The 15648-nt window shown below is 32.9% G+C and overlaps 1 protein-coding gene across 3 annotated transcripts in view; it reads left to right on the forward strand.

Moving 5' to 3' along the window:
- Nucleotides 1-15648, forward strand: part of ASCC3 (activating signal cointegrator 1 complex subunit 3) — a 347397-nt gene that overhangs the window by 211949 nt on the left and 119800 nt on the right. For all 3 annotated transcript variants that reach the window (XM_041745387.1, XM_041745404.1, XM_041745396.1), the window contains exons 17-21: nt 4868-4987; nt 7696-7860; nt 9724-9810; nt 10669-10845; nt 14376-14601. In XM_041745387.1, coding sequence (XP_041601321.1) covers nt 4868-4987; nt 7696-7860; nt 9724-9810; nt 10669-10845; nt 14376-14601 — 775 coding nt within the window. The remainder of the gene's footprint in view (nt 1-4867; nt 4988-7695; nt 7861-9723; nt 9811-10668; nt 10846-14375; nt 14602-15648) is intronic.

The raw sequence follows: 15648 nt of genomic DNA on the forward strand, positions 1-15648 counted from the left end.
TTTTTTAAGTAGATGGGATATAGATGATGGGATATAAATGAAGTAAATGTTAAATAGACAAATAAATGAAGAAATGCAACATTTGCAATCAAATATTACTTGTTGTGTACAAGTCCTGTATCAGTTACTTCTAAAGAGCTTGTAAAATTTCACTTATATTCTGTTCATTATTTACAACTCTTTAGAGGATCCAGAGCACATTCACTATGCAGTCTCCTCTGTTAAGGAGCAGATAGTCCAAACAGGGAGTAAAAGCTACAAAAACACAGTGCAATAATGTTGGAAAGTGATAATTTCTGTAGAAGGAGTCAACAGAATGAGAAAATACTTTTGGTCACAGGCTATTAGGAAAGACTTGGTTCATGAAGATGGCAAAAGTTGATCTGGGATCAGAAGACTAGGGGTTTGGAAGATTAGATTAGAAGTTAGAAGTCATAAAAAAAAAAAAAGAAGAAGTCATGAAGGATGCTGATCTCTAAGAGCATAATTACAAGAAAATAAAAAATATTGGAAGTAAATTTTGACTCTAAAGAAAATGTTATTGTAGCTCAATTTCAATCCCCATCACCTGCTGTGATTGCATGGTTTAAATAGCTAGGTCCTGGGTCAACAGTATCTCTGAAAGCATAATCTATTGTATAGATCTATTCTACAGTCTGTAAAAAAGAGTTCATTTCCTTAACAATGAAACTATTTGGTCAAGCCCTGAAAAATTAAAAATAGATTATAGTCCATAGATTTACCTCATATTCATAAAGTACTTATTAGGTACATCATTTTCAGAAATGTCAACTAACTATAACCATAATTCTGTTTAATGCCATAAAAGGCATTTAAATAATGAAATAGATACCTTGAAATTTTTAGCTCATTTAGTGAAGTACAGACCATTACTAAAACTTTTTTCTCATATTTTGGTCTACTTGGAATAGCTCCCAAATATTTTTTCTTGTTAAGGAAACAAACTCCCTTAAATTATGGTTGAATATGAAATTAAATTTGATAATCTGTGGAAATCAAGTGTGAAATTAGTTTATAAAGTGAATGTGTGCTGTGTTCTTAAGGTAATGGAATTTTAAGTCTTTAGACTCCCCAAATCTTTGCAAAACTGTTCAGTGGCAGTGATCAACGTAAAGGTTATGTTAGATTAGGAATATTGCCTCTGCCAATATCTTTTATAACATGAATATCTATTCTGACCATTAGTTTAGAAGAACTGAAGAAAATATTATGTTAAATAATACAAACATTTTATGAGACAAATTTGCTGATTGATACCTAATGGGGCTGATTCTCTAATGCTAACGCCAAAAGGTCGCAAGTCTCAACCCTGTAATAAAGCCACTTAATTTTGCACTGAGAGAAACACTGAGGCATGTTTGAGGCTTATTAAATTGTCTTTAGCAGACATTACTGGGTACCTACTCTGTATTAGCCCTCTGTAGTATCTACTTTATTTTTTCTAATTTATTTATTCATGAGAGACACAGATAGAGAGGCAGAGACCTAGGCAGAGGGAGAAGCAGGCTTGTTGCATGGAGCCTGATGTGGAACTCAATCCCAGAACTCTGGGATCATACCCTGAGCTGAAGGCAGATGCTCAGCCACTGAGCCACCCAGGCGTCCCTGTAGTATATACTTTAAAATATGTTAATTTTTCAGTAACCGTACACATATGCAATATGGAATCTTTTTTATCTCTGCAGGACATAGTATAAACACCTTGTCCTTGGATTTAAGGCTTCCATAGTCTGACCAGCATTCCCAGTACTTTTCCTGCTTACTCTCCAACACATGTCATCTGCCCCAAAACAGACTCTCCTTCTACTCACTTTACCTATAAAGTCCCAATTTTCCCATTTATGAAATAGGGACAGTCTCATTGGATTGTTGTGAAAATTTACTAAGCGCCTGTGCCAAGCTGGTATTTAGTAAATGATTTGTATCACTTACCATTGTCTCATGGTCCCTTGATACTCAGTCCTACTTATACTTACTGCCAGCTTGCAAATCCTAGCTGAATAAATACATGAATGTTTTTCTCAACATATTTACTAAAGGATACATACACATTAATGATTATTATATTTATTTATTTCATTTTTAGATTATTTTAACCAGTTTAAGAAAACAAACACACAAGAAAGCAATTAAGACAACCTTAAAGACTCAAGTTTAAACACATAAATTAGGTACAAAGTGATACTTTTGGTCTTACTTCTAAATTACCAAATTTCGGGGCAACCCCAGTGGCTCAGCAGTTTAGCACCGCCTTCAGTCCAGGGCATGATCCTGGAGACCCCGGATCAAGTCCCACGTCGGGCTCCCTGCATGGAGCCTGCTTCTCCCTCTGCCTGTGTTTCTGCCTCTCTGTGTGTCTCTCATGAATAAATAAATAAAATCTTAAAATAAATAAATAACCAAATTTCGTGTGAATTTGTTTTTCTGCTTAACAGAACATAAAACTCTACTATACTGTATATTTAATGGCACTTTTATAAGTTTCTTATGTTAGGTATTTTTAAGTAAAATAATTTTTGAATATGTATTACATGCTAGGTGCTGTGGATGGTAGTTTCATGTGTGTCATCTTAATTAATTACGTGTGTCTCACCTACATGACCAGACAACTTTTTGAGACCAAGGATCATGCTCTATTTACTCCTATATCCATTGTGCTTTACATAATACTGACTTGTACTGACTTACGATATGATTATTGAGATGAATGGCTGTATGGCAAAGAGATTTGAAAAATACCTGTTTTTATTATAAAAAGCTCCTGTACTACATAGCCACTAGGTGACAGCAGATATTTACAAGTAAATTTTTGTCTTTGTCACTAGGTGGCATTCAAAGATTAATCTAGAAAAAAGATGTAGTCTGGAATTTACATCCATTTTTCAGGGTAGTCTGTTTCTTTGGGTGAACATTTAGAAGACTTGAATGACTTGGTCTACTCTCTGATACCCACTTCCTCCTTTCCTTTATTTTATCATTAATAGCAGTGGGTACTTATTAATGTTAATTTACTGAATTTGATTTTGAAAATAATAGTGAGCTATTTCATCCTTTATAAAATTTTCTACTCTTAGCAGTCATGTGATACTATTTTAAAATATCTATAGCATAAAGGAATCCACACAGCTTTTGCTGTCAAATAATAGAATCACAAATGGGAGGTACTCTCAGATTTTTAGCTATATCATTGAACTAGTTTCCTTTACTTCAACAAGCTGGAAAATGTTTTACCTGTCTCATTGTTAAATATTTGGGGAGTGTGGCACAACTCCCTTATTAGTTATATTTTAGTCTTAATATGAAGAATATCATTTTGTAGAAAATTTTACAGTTCATATTTTAGGAAATGTATATATTTGCCTATATTATGAATGACTTAGTCATATGTAAGAAGATTATGAAGATCTAATTGACATAGGACCTTGTGTAAGTTTAAAGCTTACAATGAGATGGTTTGATATATGTACATATTGTGTAATATTTACCACAATGAAGTTAGTAAACATATTCACTTCACGTAATAACCATTTTGCTGTTATTGTTTTCATGAGAACATTGTAGCTCTGCTCTCATAGCAAATTTCAGGTATACAATACAGTATTATTAACTGTAGTTACCATGATGTGCATTACATACCCCCAACTTATTCATTTTAGAACTGAAAGTTTATACCTTTGACCAACATCTCTCCATTTCCTCCACCCCTCAACTCCTGGCAACCACCATTCTACTCTTGTTTCTATGACTTCAATGTTTTTAGAATCCATGTATAAGTGAAACCCGATAGTGTTTGTCTTTCTCTGACTTATTTTTTTTTTAAGATTTTATTTATTTATCCATGCAAGACACAGAGAAAGAGGCAGAGACACAGGCAGAGGGAGACTCCTGCAGGGCGCCCAACATCAGGGGACTCCAGGATCATGTCCTGGGCCGAAGGAGGCGCTAAACCACTGAGCCACCCAGGCTGCCCTCTCTGACTTATTTTAAGTTAGTGTAAATTTAAAGTGAATTAAGGAGAACCTGCCTTATCATTTTCACTGCAGTCATTTCTCTTTTGTAATAACTAATAGTATGATATAATAGTAGAATGATATTTCTGTACTGCTAAAGCTCATCTTCGTGAGCATCCACATTTATTTCACAAAAATTAGTTATACAGAATTAAAAATTATAGGAATAAATCAAACATAAAAGTTTTATTTTCTTTAATATTCAGTGCTAAAATGAAAGAGTTAGTTTTCCTTTTTTTCTCCTAATATGTAATAGTTTAGGTAGAATGCATCTCTCCTTCGATTAAATATTAAGAAATTTGATTTTTTTTCAGCCAGATATACTGGGAAAAATTATACAACTATGAAGTCTCACAACTTGCATGAATTTTTAAATTAAGGAACACTAAGTAAATGATCACCTATAGATGTAGTGGCTAAGGAAATATATTTTTAAGAAAGCTTTTCATTGCATTTTACTTTTAATACCACTTTCTAAGAATCCTTTCTCTTTATTACACAGCTTTTCTATGTCATTATTGTGTTTTTAAATTAAATCTTTCAATGCTATGTGGAGTGAAACTCTGTTTATAGAGAAAAATAGTCAAATGGCATAATATGGAGTAGATTCAGTTTTGAAACATAGCCTCTCCAATGTACTGTTCTCAATTAAATGAGGCAGGACTGATGTTTAACTAATTGGAGAAGTGTCATGTGCAGTAATTGTACTTAACTTTCTTTTAAATACAGTATAATGATGTATTTTAACTTAACTTTTGACAAAATGGCCTTTGATGTAATGTTTGTATCCAACTTTAACGCATTAGTTTAATTTTTGTTATATTTTTGCTTTGCAGATTGCTCTGGGAACAGTGACTAATGTGGAGGAAGCAGTGAAGTGGATAAGTTACACTTACCTTTATGTACGGATGAGAGCAAATCCATTAGTTTATGGGATCAGTCACAAGGCTTATCAGGTAGAAAACTCATCTATTAAAAAGAAAATCAAACCTTCTTTTTTGGTTCTGTAATATTTTTATGATATGAGGATAAATATTTGCTACTTCTGCATCATCTGAATAGAATTAGGCACCTGGAAGAAAAACAGAAAGCTTTAGTCTTTTTTAGGAAACACAAAGGAAAATTAAATTTGCTGCCTGTAATTATTTCACTTTATTTATGTCTCTTTTCTCACTGATACCAAAAAGTTAATCTTTATTTTATTATGAATATATTATTCAGGTACATTTCCATTTGATATTAATATTTTTTAAAAACTAAGTTTTTAAAAACTGTAATGAATTAGGTTTTAAAGTAAACCAGACGTGAGGAAAGTTATAGATCCCTTTTAATAATAACTTATGTCTTAGGAAGTATATTCCTCTTATCACGTCCCTTATAAGCACTTATTCCTAAATTAAAAGATGGTGTTAATGAGTATTAGCAGTATCCGCAGGCTGGCCACCCCCCAGGTTGGGCTGGTTGAGTATCCTTTTGAAAGGCTCACTCTCAAGCATGACTAGGAGCCTCTGGAGACCAGCAGCTTTTGAGGGGCTCCTCTGGCACCCCCACGCCCACCCCCCAGTGCCTGGACTTATGCCTGAACCTTTTCCCCTGTAGCCACTAGGCAGATTTTTAACCATCCTGGACCAGATGGAGACAATAAAGCTTTTTGCAGCAAAAAAAAAGTTGGGAGGTGTGGATTAATTCCGCTGAGCATGGTAACAAAATCGGATGTATGTTGTCCCACCTCTTCCTCTGCACATTCGAGTTATGTGGTCCACGTGGCTTACAGACCCTGTGAGATCTTGTCCTTTCTTTAGAACTCTGCTTTATACAATGTAAATGCTTCCTAATTACAGATAAAATCAGTTGTCTAATGAAAACATTATTTCACCATTGTCATATAGATATTCACTACTGTTAAGTCAAAATAGCAAAGTTGAATTGAACTCAGAATTAGTTTTCCTCCATTTACTATCCACCTAGCTTCTGTATATATTCCATTGTATCATCAAAGGACTCGACAATCTTTTTTGTCATTTTTCTTTTTCCTGTGCTATAGATTCTGCCATGGAAAAATGGAAACTTGAAGGCTCAGGAGGAAAAAAAGTCATCTTGTTACAAATATGGGCTCATGAAAATAGGGACATTGTGAAAGTATTCTGATGGGGTAGAAGAAGGCAGAGAACAACATATATGTTTATGGGCTAAGCCATTGCAAATATTGGGTCAAAATAAACATATCAATGATTTTTTAAGTACTAGATTAGTATCAGAAGTCATTTTTGTATGATTTTGTAGTATAAAGAGTTTTTTTTTTTCTTTTTTTTTTTAAGATTTTATTTATCTTAAAATAAATAGGAGAGAGGCAGAGACACAGGCAGAGGGAGAAGCAGGCTCCATTCAGGGAGCCCAACGTGGGATTCGATCCCGGGTTTCCACTGCTAAACCGCTGAGCCACCTGGGCTGCCCTTTTTTTTCCTTTTGAGATGGTCTTATTCTCTTTAGAATTCAGAGACTCTTGTTTTTTTAATTTTCTTTTTTACTTACATATTTATATTTTATTAGTAGGAATTTATAGCCATAAAACTCATGTGAACTAATACAAATTATGTTATCCATCATATTAATGGTTTAGAACATGTAATGAATAAAATGGTTTTATACAATAAACTTGATACATACAGTACATCGTTTATAGCAAATATTTATGACTTTTGTATTTGCTAATGGTTTTTTATTCCATCATCCCTACAGTTGACTTTCCTTTGCCTCATTTTTCTGGTTTTTACATTTATTTTAGCTATATTTGGTGTATGAATAAGCTACCATCAAAGTCTAAGTGAGAATGAATTGTAGGAGTATTAATTCATTAATTGATTTCTAAAGAATTTTTATACTCCCCTCCCTTTCCTTTAAATGTCATATTTATTCCTCATGACGAAAGCATGACCTTTAGGCCTGGAGTATATGCCTGTATACGTGTATACATGCACACACATGTTCACACATCACAATATTTAAGAATTTTTGTTAATATCTTGTGTTAAATGTCCTTTCTATATAGAAAGAGGCTATTAGATAATGATTTCCAAACTATTCAAATATATCTTATGAACTTCATCTTACTCTTTGCTTCTATTATTATTATTATTATGGACAAAGTGGTTCTTTCTATCAGCAGTTATGAAAACTGCTAGAACACTAAAGTCTTACTCTTGAAAGGATAATTATGCATTTATTTGTTTATATCTTTAACAGAGGAAATCATCCTCACTGTAAGTTCACTAAATAATTGAAGTAGAAATATGGCTTGATATTTTAAAATCCCTATTTTAGTGTTGGACAGAGAAGACAGATTGTTTTACTAATATCTGATTTCTGATCTTTATATTCTTAAAGATTATAAGACCGTTTAAGAATTTCATATTCTAAAATATTACCTAAAGATAACATAAAATTAATAATCTTCATGAATTTTTAAGGCTTACTTTATTTAACAGATTAAAATATTTTCTAATTATGTTCTAAATTTATAAAAATGTACTTCTTTAAAAATTATAATTTTATTCTAACTAAAGCATCAACAGAAAATTTTAATTTTCATATATACATATATATTTGTAAATGATGACTCTCTAAAGAAGTAGTCAAGCATTTACATATATTTTTTTCCCTACAGGTTGACCCAACATTAGCAAAGCATCGAGAGCAGTTGGTCATTGAAGTTGGTCGAAAACTAGACAAAGCTCGGATGATTCGTTTTGAAGAGCGAACTGGATATTTTTCCTCAACTGACTTGGGTAGAACCGCCAGCCACTACTATATTAAATACAACACCATTGAGGTATTATACCAAGTGGAACAAATACAATATGTTTGTTCTTAGATGTAAATACTTTCTAGACTTCAAAATATTGTATTAATGCAAAATAATAGAAGCAACTAATAGAACAAAGTGCATTTAACTTATATGAATTAAATAACATGCTGAATAAACACAAAAGAAAAATAAGACTTTAAATAATAAGGACCCTTTTGCTGTTCAATGAGTATATCCTGGTCAGTAGACACACCTGAGCCTAAAACATTGAGCATGTGGGTAAGGCCTGTGGAATGAATGCTGGAATGAATGTAAGCAGGAGGTGATGGCTTAATGATTCCTGTGAATGAAAGTTGAAAAATTAATTGCAGATTATTGAGAAACACTGGCTAAAGAAGAGTTAGAAAAACTACTGCAATTATCACGTCAACCAAATTATACTATTTGGGCAATTTAAGAGGTTTCAGGGATAATTGAGACTGTACAGTGTAGCCTTGCTTGTTGCCTTTTAATGTAATCTTGTGTAAGATAGCATGCCACTGTAATATCTTAAGGAATATATGCATGTGTATGTACCTACATAAGTTAATATATGGGAAAACCTAATAGTGATTACCTGTGAAGAGAGTCTTAATTTCAAAGACAAAGGTGGGTTAAAGCACATTTTTATTCTCCTCTTTATAAAGAGTTGGAGTTTTTTCTTATATTAATTTTTTGGAATATCTAAATTTGTTTTTAAAATGAAGAGTAACAGAAATCACTAAAGTAAAGGGTACCTGGGTGGCTCAGTTGATTAAGCCTCTGCCTTCACCTCAGTTCATGACTACAGAGTCCTGAGATTGAGCCCTGCATTGGGCTCCCTGCATGGAGAACCTGCTTCTCCCTCTCTCTCGGCCCCTCCCCCCCTGCTCATGTGTTCTCTCTCTCTCTCTCTTTCTCTTTTGCTCACTCTCTCAAATAAAATCTGTTTTAAAAAAAAGAAATCATTAAAGTGAAATTTCTTCTGAAATTTGAAAACCTAGGCCAATATGAAATCTAAGTTTTCTACTTACTTAACACATGCTTATGCATTTAACAGGTTTCAGGAAACACCTTTGTGCACATCCTAGCTTTTCTTCATCATTCCCCAAATAACTATTGTATTTGTATAGCACTTTAGGTTTCTTCTTTTAACATGTATCATCTCATGATGTGATCTGGTCTCCCTCAAACCAAAACATTGCCCCTAGCTCTCTACTGCTTCTGTCACCTGTTCATGTGTGCTCCTTTTGTCCACTAAGTAACCTTTCTCATTTTCCCACTTGGTAGTATGTTGCTGCCAAACTATATCTTGTGCCTGTTTGCAGCTCTTTCAAGAACTAGCCTTTCTACAGCTTTACCTTTATTCTGTATGGTCTTTCACTGATTTTTCTCCTTCCAATTTCCTGAATTTCTGTATGCCCTTACTAGTAATATTATGATGCCTTCACCAAAATTTTCAGGTTGCATAATTTTAGCTGTTCCTCTCTGAATTTTATATGATACATCATCAGCTTAAAGTTGGCGAATAGTGCAATTTCCATATGCCCAGCTGAAAATGAGCCAAGACTGGACTGTTATGCTGAACATTTTTTTAGATATCTAATGTAGGTTTTAATAACTGATCTTATTGATCTCTTTGCTTCTAAAGGTCTTCTCCAGCTAATTATGTTTTAGGAAACTTTTTAGTCTGATAAATTTGATGATGTTTAAGGCAATGATCAAGAATACTATGCCACAAACATAGTAACTCTGCATTGTCTACAGCTCAAATATTCTTTACGAGTATGTGATTTTATAGTCACTTTTTAATTGAAAATATTTTACTGGATCTTCTATTTTAATCTAATATAACACTTACTTTGGTAGACCTTCAATGAATTCTTTGATGCTCACAAAACAGAAAGTGATATTTTTGCCATAGTCTCCAAAGCTGAAGAATTTGATCAAATCAAGGTAAGATTACTTGAAGCTTGAATCAGATGAATTTGGCATATATACATTCATTCCTTTATAGAAACTTATAATTAATTGTTATTCCTGTTACAGTATAAGCCTGTATGGCACTTCCCATTTAGAGTACCAGCAATGTTCTTCCATTTATCAACAGTGTCCAGTGTCCTAGATTATGATATTATGTTATTCCTGACATTATTCTTTGCTCTCTACTGCAAATCAAATATAATTTAAGTAGGTTTTGCAATAATGAAACTAGCAGAGAATACAGTATGTAGATTTTGGTTTATTTGCAATATAAGGTTCACTGAAGAAAATATAAAGGACATGCATGATTCAAACTTAGATATGAGTATTTCTGTACCTGTATTATAATTTAATCTTATTAACAGTGAAAACTTTAATACTGTGAATCATAGTACTTCATAGCTTTAAGCTATGAATGTGTTATACCATATAAAAATATATGACTGTAATGAATGCATTTGAAGATAATTCAACTTTGCCCTAATCCATTTGGGCAGAGGTTTTACTCTGGTCAAATAAAATATGAAATCTCATCAACTGAAGGATGGTGAGGTCAGAAGATTTAATTTTTGTGGCATATCAAATTTTTATATGTCAATGGCAACTTTAATATTGGTGATGAATAATAAAATGTAATTGTATCAGCCTCAAGATAGTTTCTTATTGTATTTTATTAGCTACCTGTGAAAAATTACTATTTTATCAGTGTACAAAAGAAAAATGTTGAAAAATGGAAGCTTTAAAAAAAAACATGCAATGTGGCTTAGTTTCAGTATGAAAAATTTCAATAAATCGGCCCAAATAATCTTATAAAAACATTGATTCTTCCAGGTCAGAGAAGAGGAAATAGAGGAGCTTGATGCCTTATTAAACAATTTCTGTGAACTCGCAGCTCCTGGAGGTGTAGAGAACAGTTATGGGAAAATAAACATCCTACTTCAAACTTATATCAGCCGAGGAGAGATGGACAGTTTCTCCCTTATATCAGATTCTGCATATGTTGCACAGGTAAGAATATTACTCTCTTCCTGTTTCTCTTCCTTACTTAATTTTAGAGACTGAAGAAATTAATTCATGCTATACTGTGAATGTATTGCATGGTGGCATGCTACCAATTACCGTTTTATTGGAGAACTTGTTCTGTTTAATTTGCCCATTTTTGTCCTCTGTGTAATAGATCAGAAATGGAGATGGGATTTGGTGGTTGGTTTGGCTCTTTTTGATGTTGCTTTTGTTTTCATTTTAGAGTTTAAAAATATCAACATTTGTTTTTTTCTGCTTTAATGATAAAATTCATTTCTTATACTTACAAAGGGCAAAAATACAAGAATATTTCAAGTGCAGTAAAAGATTGTGGAAACTTTATAACTTACCCCAAATGTTAGAAATATAAACAAACTTTTTTTAACATTAAATGAGGCTTAATAGCAATACATCATACCATATTTTCAGTATAAGTCTCTGATAAAAAAAAAAGTAATCTTTCTTCCCTATGATACTTAAAAGTTAAGAACTGAAAGAAAATTAGTCCCTAAATTGCAGCACACTAAATATGTAAGTTTTTTAAATACTGTTTTGCAAATATTGTACACCTGAAACTAATATTACACTGTATGTTAACTATACTGTAATTAAAATAAAATTTAAAAAGAATCCCTTTTTCATCATTTTTTGAGTAATGCCTGCTCTAAGTTAAGGAGAAATAAAGCTTAACTTATTTTAAATATAGAAACTATTCTGCTGTGTATCTTATGTTGGTAATTTTGTTCAAAGACTTTATATAGAAAAAGTATGTTTTGTGTTAAATAAATTATTATTAACAGCCATAAATACTCAGGAGTGCTTTGAAATAACTGTAAACATGAAATATTTGCAAACATGAACCAAAGATATATTGGTAAACAATTTGAATGAATTCAGTAATTTAATCAGAGTAACCAGGAACCAGGTAATGATTTCATATACTATATAAAGCTAATGTAGGGGCACCTGAGTGGCTCAGTCAGTTAAGCATGTGCCTTTGGCTCAGGTCATGATCCCAGGGTCCTGGTATGGAACCCCGCATTGGGCTGTCTGCCTAGTGGGGAATCAACTTCTCTCTCTTTCCCTTTGATCCTCCCCCCAGCTCATGCTTACTCTATCTCAAATAAATAAATAAAATCTTAAAAAAAAAAAAAAAGAAATGTGGATGTGGTAAAACCTTTTTGTATGTGTGTGTGTGCATCTTAGAACACATGTATTTCCTGCCATAGCAAATTTATATATAATTTGTAATCTCTAAATTATATTATTTAAAATCTCTAAACCCTGTGACTTCTATAGGAACCATTGTTTCCAACTTCTTTTATCTGTTTTTCTGAAAAATAATATAATATTGTCATTTTACATTTTCTAATTATTTTATATTGAAATAGTTAATGACTTAACTAAAAGTTAAAGCTTTTCTGAGTTTTGGATGAATAATCTGGCCACATTTCTGTTAGATTCAAGATTATGAAGGTATTATCAAAGACCGACACACAAATTGCTTTACAATATAACACTTAGGGTTTCTTCAAGATTGGTGCCTAGAAAGTCAGTCTCAGAAAATTAAGGTTATATCTCAAAGCATCCTGGTTTTTCTTAAATAGCTATTGTGGGTTTATCATCCTCAAATGCATTAGATAAACTATTGTTGGATTTATATTTTAAATGTAAGCCACCAACAGTTCCACAATCACCCTCTCTGCTTTGTAAAATAATAATTCCTTCTATATTTCTAAAATTTGATTCTTAGCCCCTGAAATAAATTCTTAGCTCAAGTATTCTGTGATTTTATAAAGAAGCCTATATGTAGCTTTTCTAAACTGCGTATTTTAGAGACTGATCATTATTCCCACTCAATTTATATCATTCCAGATTAAGATGCCTGCTTGTATCTCACATGGGATTTTTCCTTCCATTTCTTTTAGCTTTTAGGGAACAACTATAGGTTCTTACTAGAAAAATAACACTTTTAAACACAGTTGGGACAATTAGCCTGGCATCTTCTTACAAGAGCAACTGGGACTTATGCTAGAAGAAGACCTATTTGGTAGATACAGTAATCAAAATGTTCATTTTATTCATCATTCTCTGGACCTAATAAGAACCATCCTATAATTTTTAATAGGTATCAGAACTGTCCTCATTTTTCTAAATACCATTTTTATTCTTAAATTTCTAATACTGTACAAAAGTAGTCAAATTTGCCAAGAGCAAAATACGTATTTTATTTAAAATGTAAAACCAAAGCCCTTAACTCTTATAGTCGTTTTTTACCTTGTAATTTCAAGCCAGATCACCTATTTGCTATTTAAAATCGTCACTCTATTTCATCTCTTTTTTAGGATTTTGACTAGATTTTAGCATTCTTCATTTTCAAACATAGATGTCATTTGATATTGTGAGGTGTCTCCAAGTTCATGACTTTAAAAACAATCTTCAGTAAAAATAATCTGCAAAGTTAGTAATAGAGGGAAGGAGGCAAAATAAATGGAAACCAAATGTAGAGACGTTAAAAGCGTTTCAATTCTTGTAAGTTCTACATGTCTATTAATGAAGTTTTTCTGACCACCAAATTTAGAATCTTGAAGTTAAATCAGATTTATTTTTTTAATATTTTATGTATTTATTCATGAGAGAGAGAGAGAGGCAGAGACACAGGCAGAGGGAGAAGCAGGCTCCATGCAGGGAGCTTGAAGTGGGACTCGATCCTGGGTCTCCAGGATCACGCCCTGGATTGAAGGCAGCGCTAAACCACTGAGCCACCAGGGCTGCCCAAATTGGAGTTATTTAGACCTGGTTTTGAATAGATACTCTGACTCCAGCTATGTGTGATCTAGGTCAAATTATTAACCTCACCAAACTGTTATCTTCTTGTATAAAATCATAGTATCAAGACCAATCAGATGCAGTTCCTGTAAAGATTAAATGAGATCATATACAGATTAAATCAAATACATAAAGCAATTACAATGTTGCTTGGTTTATAGGGAACCGTTAATACAGGTAGCTGAACTCATCAGTGTTTCCTTTTATCACCCTTCTCACACTAATTTTACTGTCTGATTGGGTCCAAAAGTCCTCCTTATTTCTCTAAGTAGACTTTTAATCATTGCACTATGTACCCCAGGGTATCCTTGCCTGTATCTTATATTCTAGATGGCTTCAACAGCCTTCTCCATTTTTTGCATACCTTTTATCTCTTCCTCCTTCATTTCTGGTTATGGAGTGTAAGATGGAGCTTCCTGAGTACTTGGATATGAGACTATCATCTGAGATTTGACAAGATAGCATCCATCTTTGGCTCAGGACGTGATCCTAGACACGTCCAAGGATCCAGTCCTGCATATTAGGCTCCTTGTAGGGAGTCTGCTTCTCCCTCTGCCCATGTCTCTGCCTCTCTCTTTGTGTCTTTCATGAATAAATGGATAAAATCTTTAAAGAAAAAAAATTAATGTGAATGACAAATTATAAGTACACTGTATCTAACCACAAACCCCCTTTTTATTTTTCAGAATGCAGCTAGAATTGTCCGTGCTCTTTTTGAAATTGCTCTGAGGAAACGTTGGCCTGCCATGACCTACAGGCTCCTGAATCTCAGTAAAGTCATTGACAAGAGGCTTTGGGGTTGGGCTAGCCCTTTAAGACAGTTTTCAGTCCTACCACCACACATTCTAACAAGATTAGAAGAAAAAAATCTTACTGTGGATAAGCTGAAAGACATGAGGAAAGATGAAATAGGTAAGAAGGAAGCAAAAATGTTTTAATGTATTGTTCTGTACAAATATTTTATTAGCTATAAAAGAAAACTATTGTACATTTTTCACATTACTCAAGAAATGCTTTTTACTGTTTTAAATCCAGTTGGTATTGGTATGTAAATAGCACTTGTTCTTCTGCTTTTATCACATGGTGTTGAAAAATTATTCCTAGATACATTTCCACGTACCTTAACATTTTATTGGACAAACTTATAATGTATTGATTAGTTAAGTTTCAGATTCTGAATAGGATAGACATTAAAGGGGCACCTGGATGGCTCAGTGGTAGAGTGTCTGCCTTTGGCTCAGGTCATGATCCCCGGGTCCTGAGATTGAGTCCAGACATAGACAAAGGGAAAAGCAGGCTCTGCCTCTCGGTGTCTCTCATGAATAAATAAATAAAATCTTTAAAATAAAATTTAAAAAAAAAGACATTACACATGAAAGGAGTCAGGCTGAAAAGAAATGAGGACTACTGCTGGCAAAATGTCCAATGATGAGAAGAGAGACTGCAATAGTTACTTCGACTTATAGTAAGAACACCTTAAAACAAAATGGTAGAAAGTATCAATAAAAATAGAGAGAAATTAAGGATATTAACTAGAGAAGTTAAGAGTACTTACATTGGGGTAACATAATGTAAACATTTTATCAAAATAAGGAAAATCACTTTAGTTTCAAATTCTGGTGAACATAGAACATTTTGATTTGTTTGTAAACATACTTTAAAAAATTATATTATGAAGACTCAAGATAATATAAGAAATGTTGATACTATTAGATATTATCCATTTCCACTTAATTGTTTGAATTCAAGTAGAAAAATGTTTATAGTTGGTCACATCTGTTTATGACCCTCTCCCCACCCTGTCATTCCCATACATAACTACTTCAGGATCTAATCATTTATGAAAATAGGTATAAGAGGTTAATTTTGTCCTACGTTGACCATATTTTATATTTTAGCTTTACTTTTTTTCTGGAAATGAGTTTGGATGGGTGATTTGTGTTTGATTGCTAAAGCATT

The sequence above is a fragment of the Vulpes lagopus genome, chromosome 1 (assembly GCF_018345385.1).
Source record: "Vulpes lagopus strain Blue_001 chromosome 1, ASM1834538v1, whole genome shotgun sequence".
Taxonomy (NCBI): Eukaryota; Metazoa; Chordata; class Mammalia; order Carnivora; family Canidae; genus Vulpes; species Vulpes lagopus.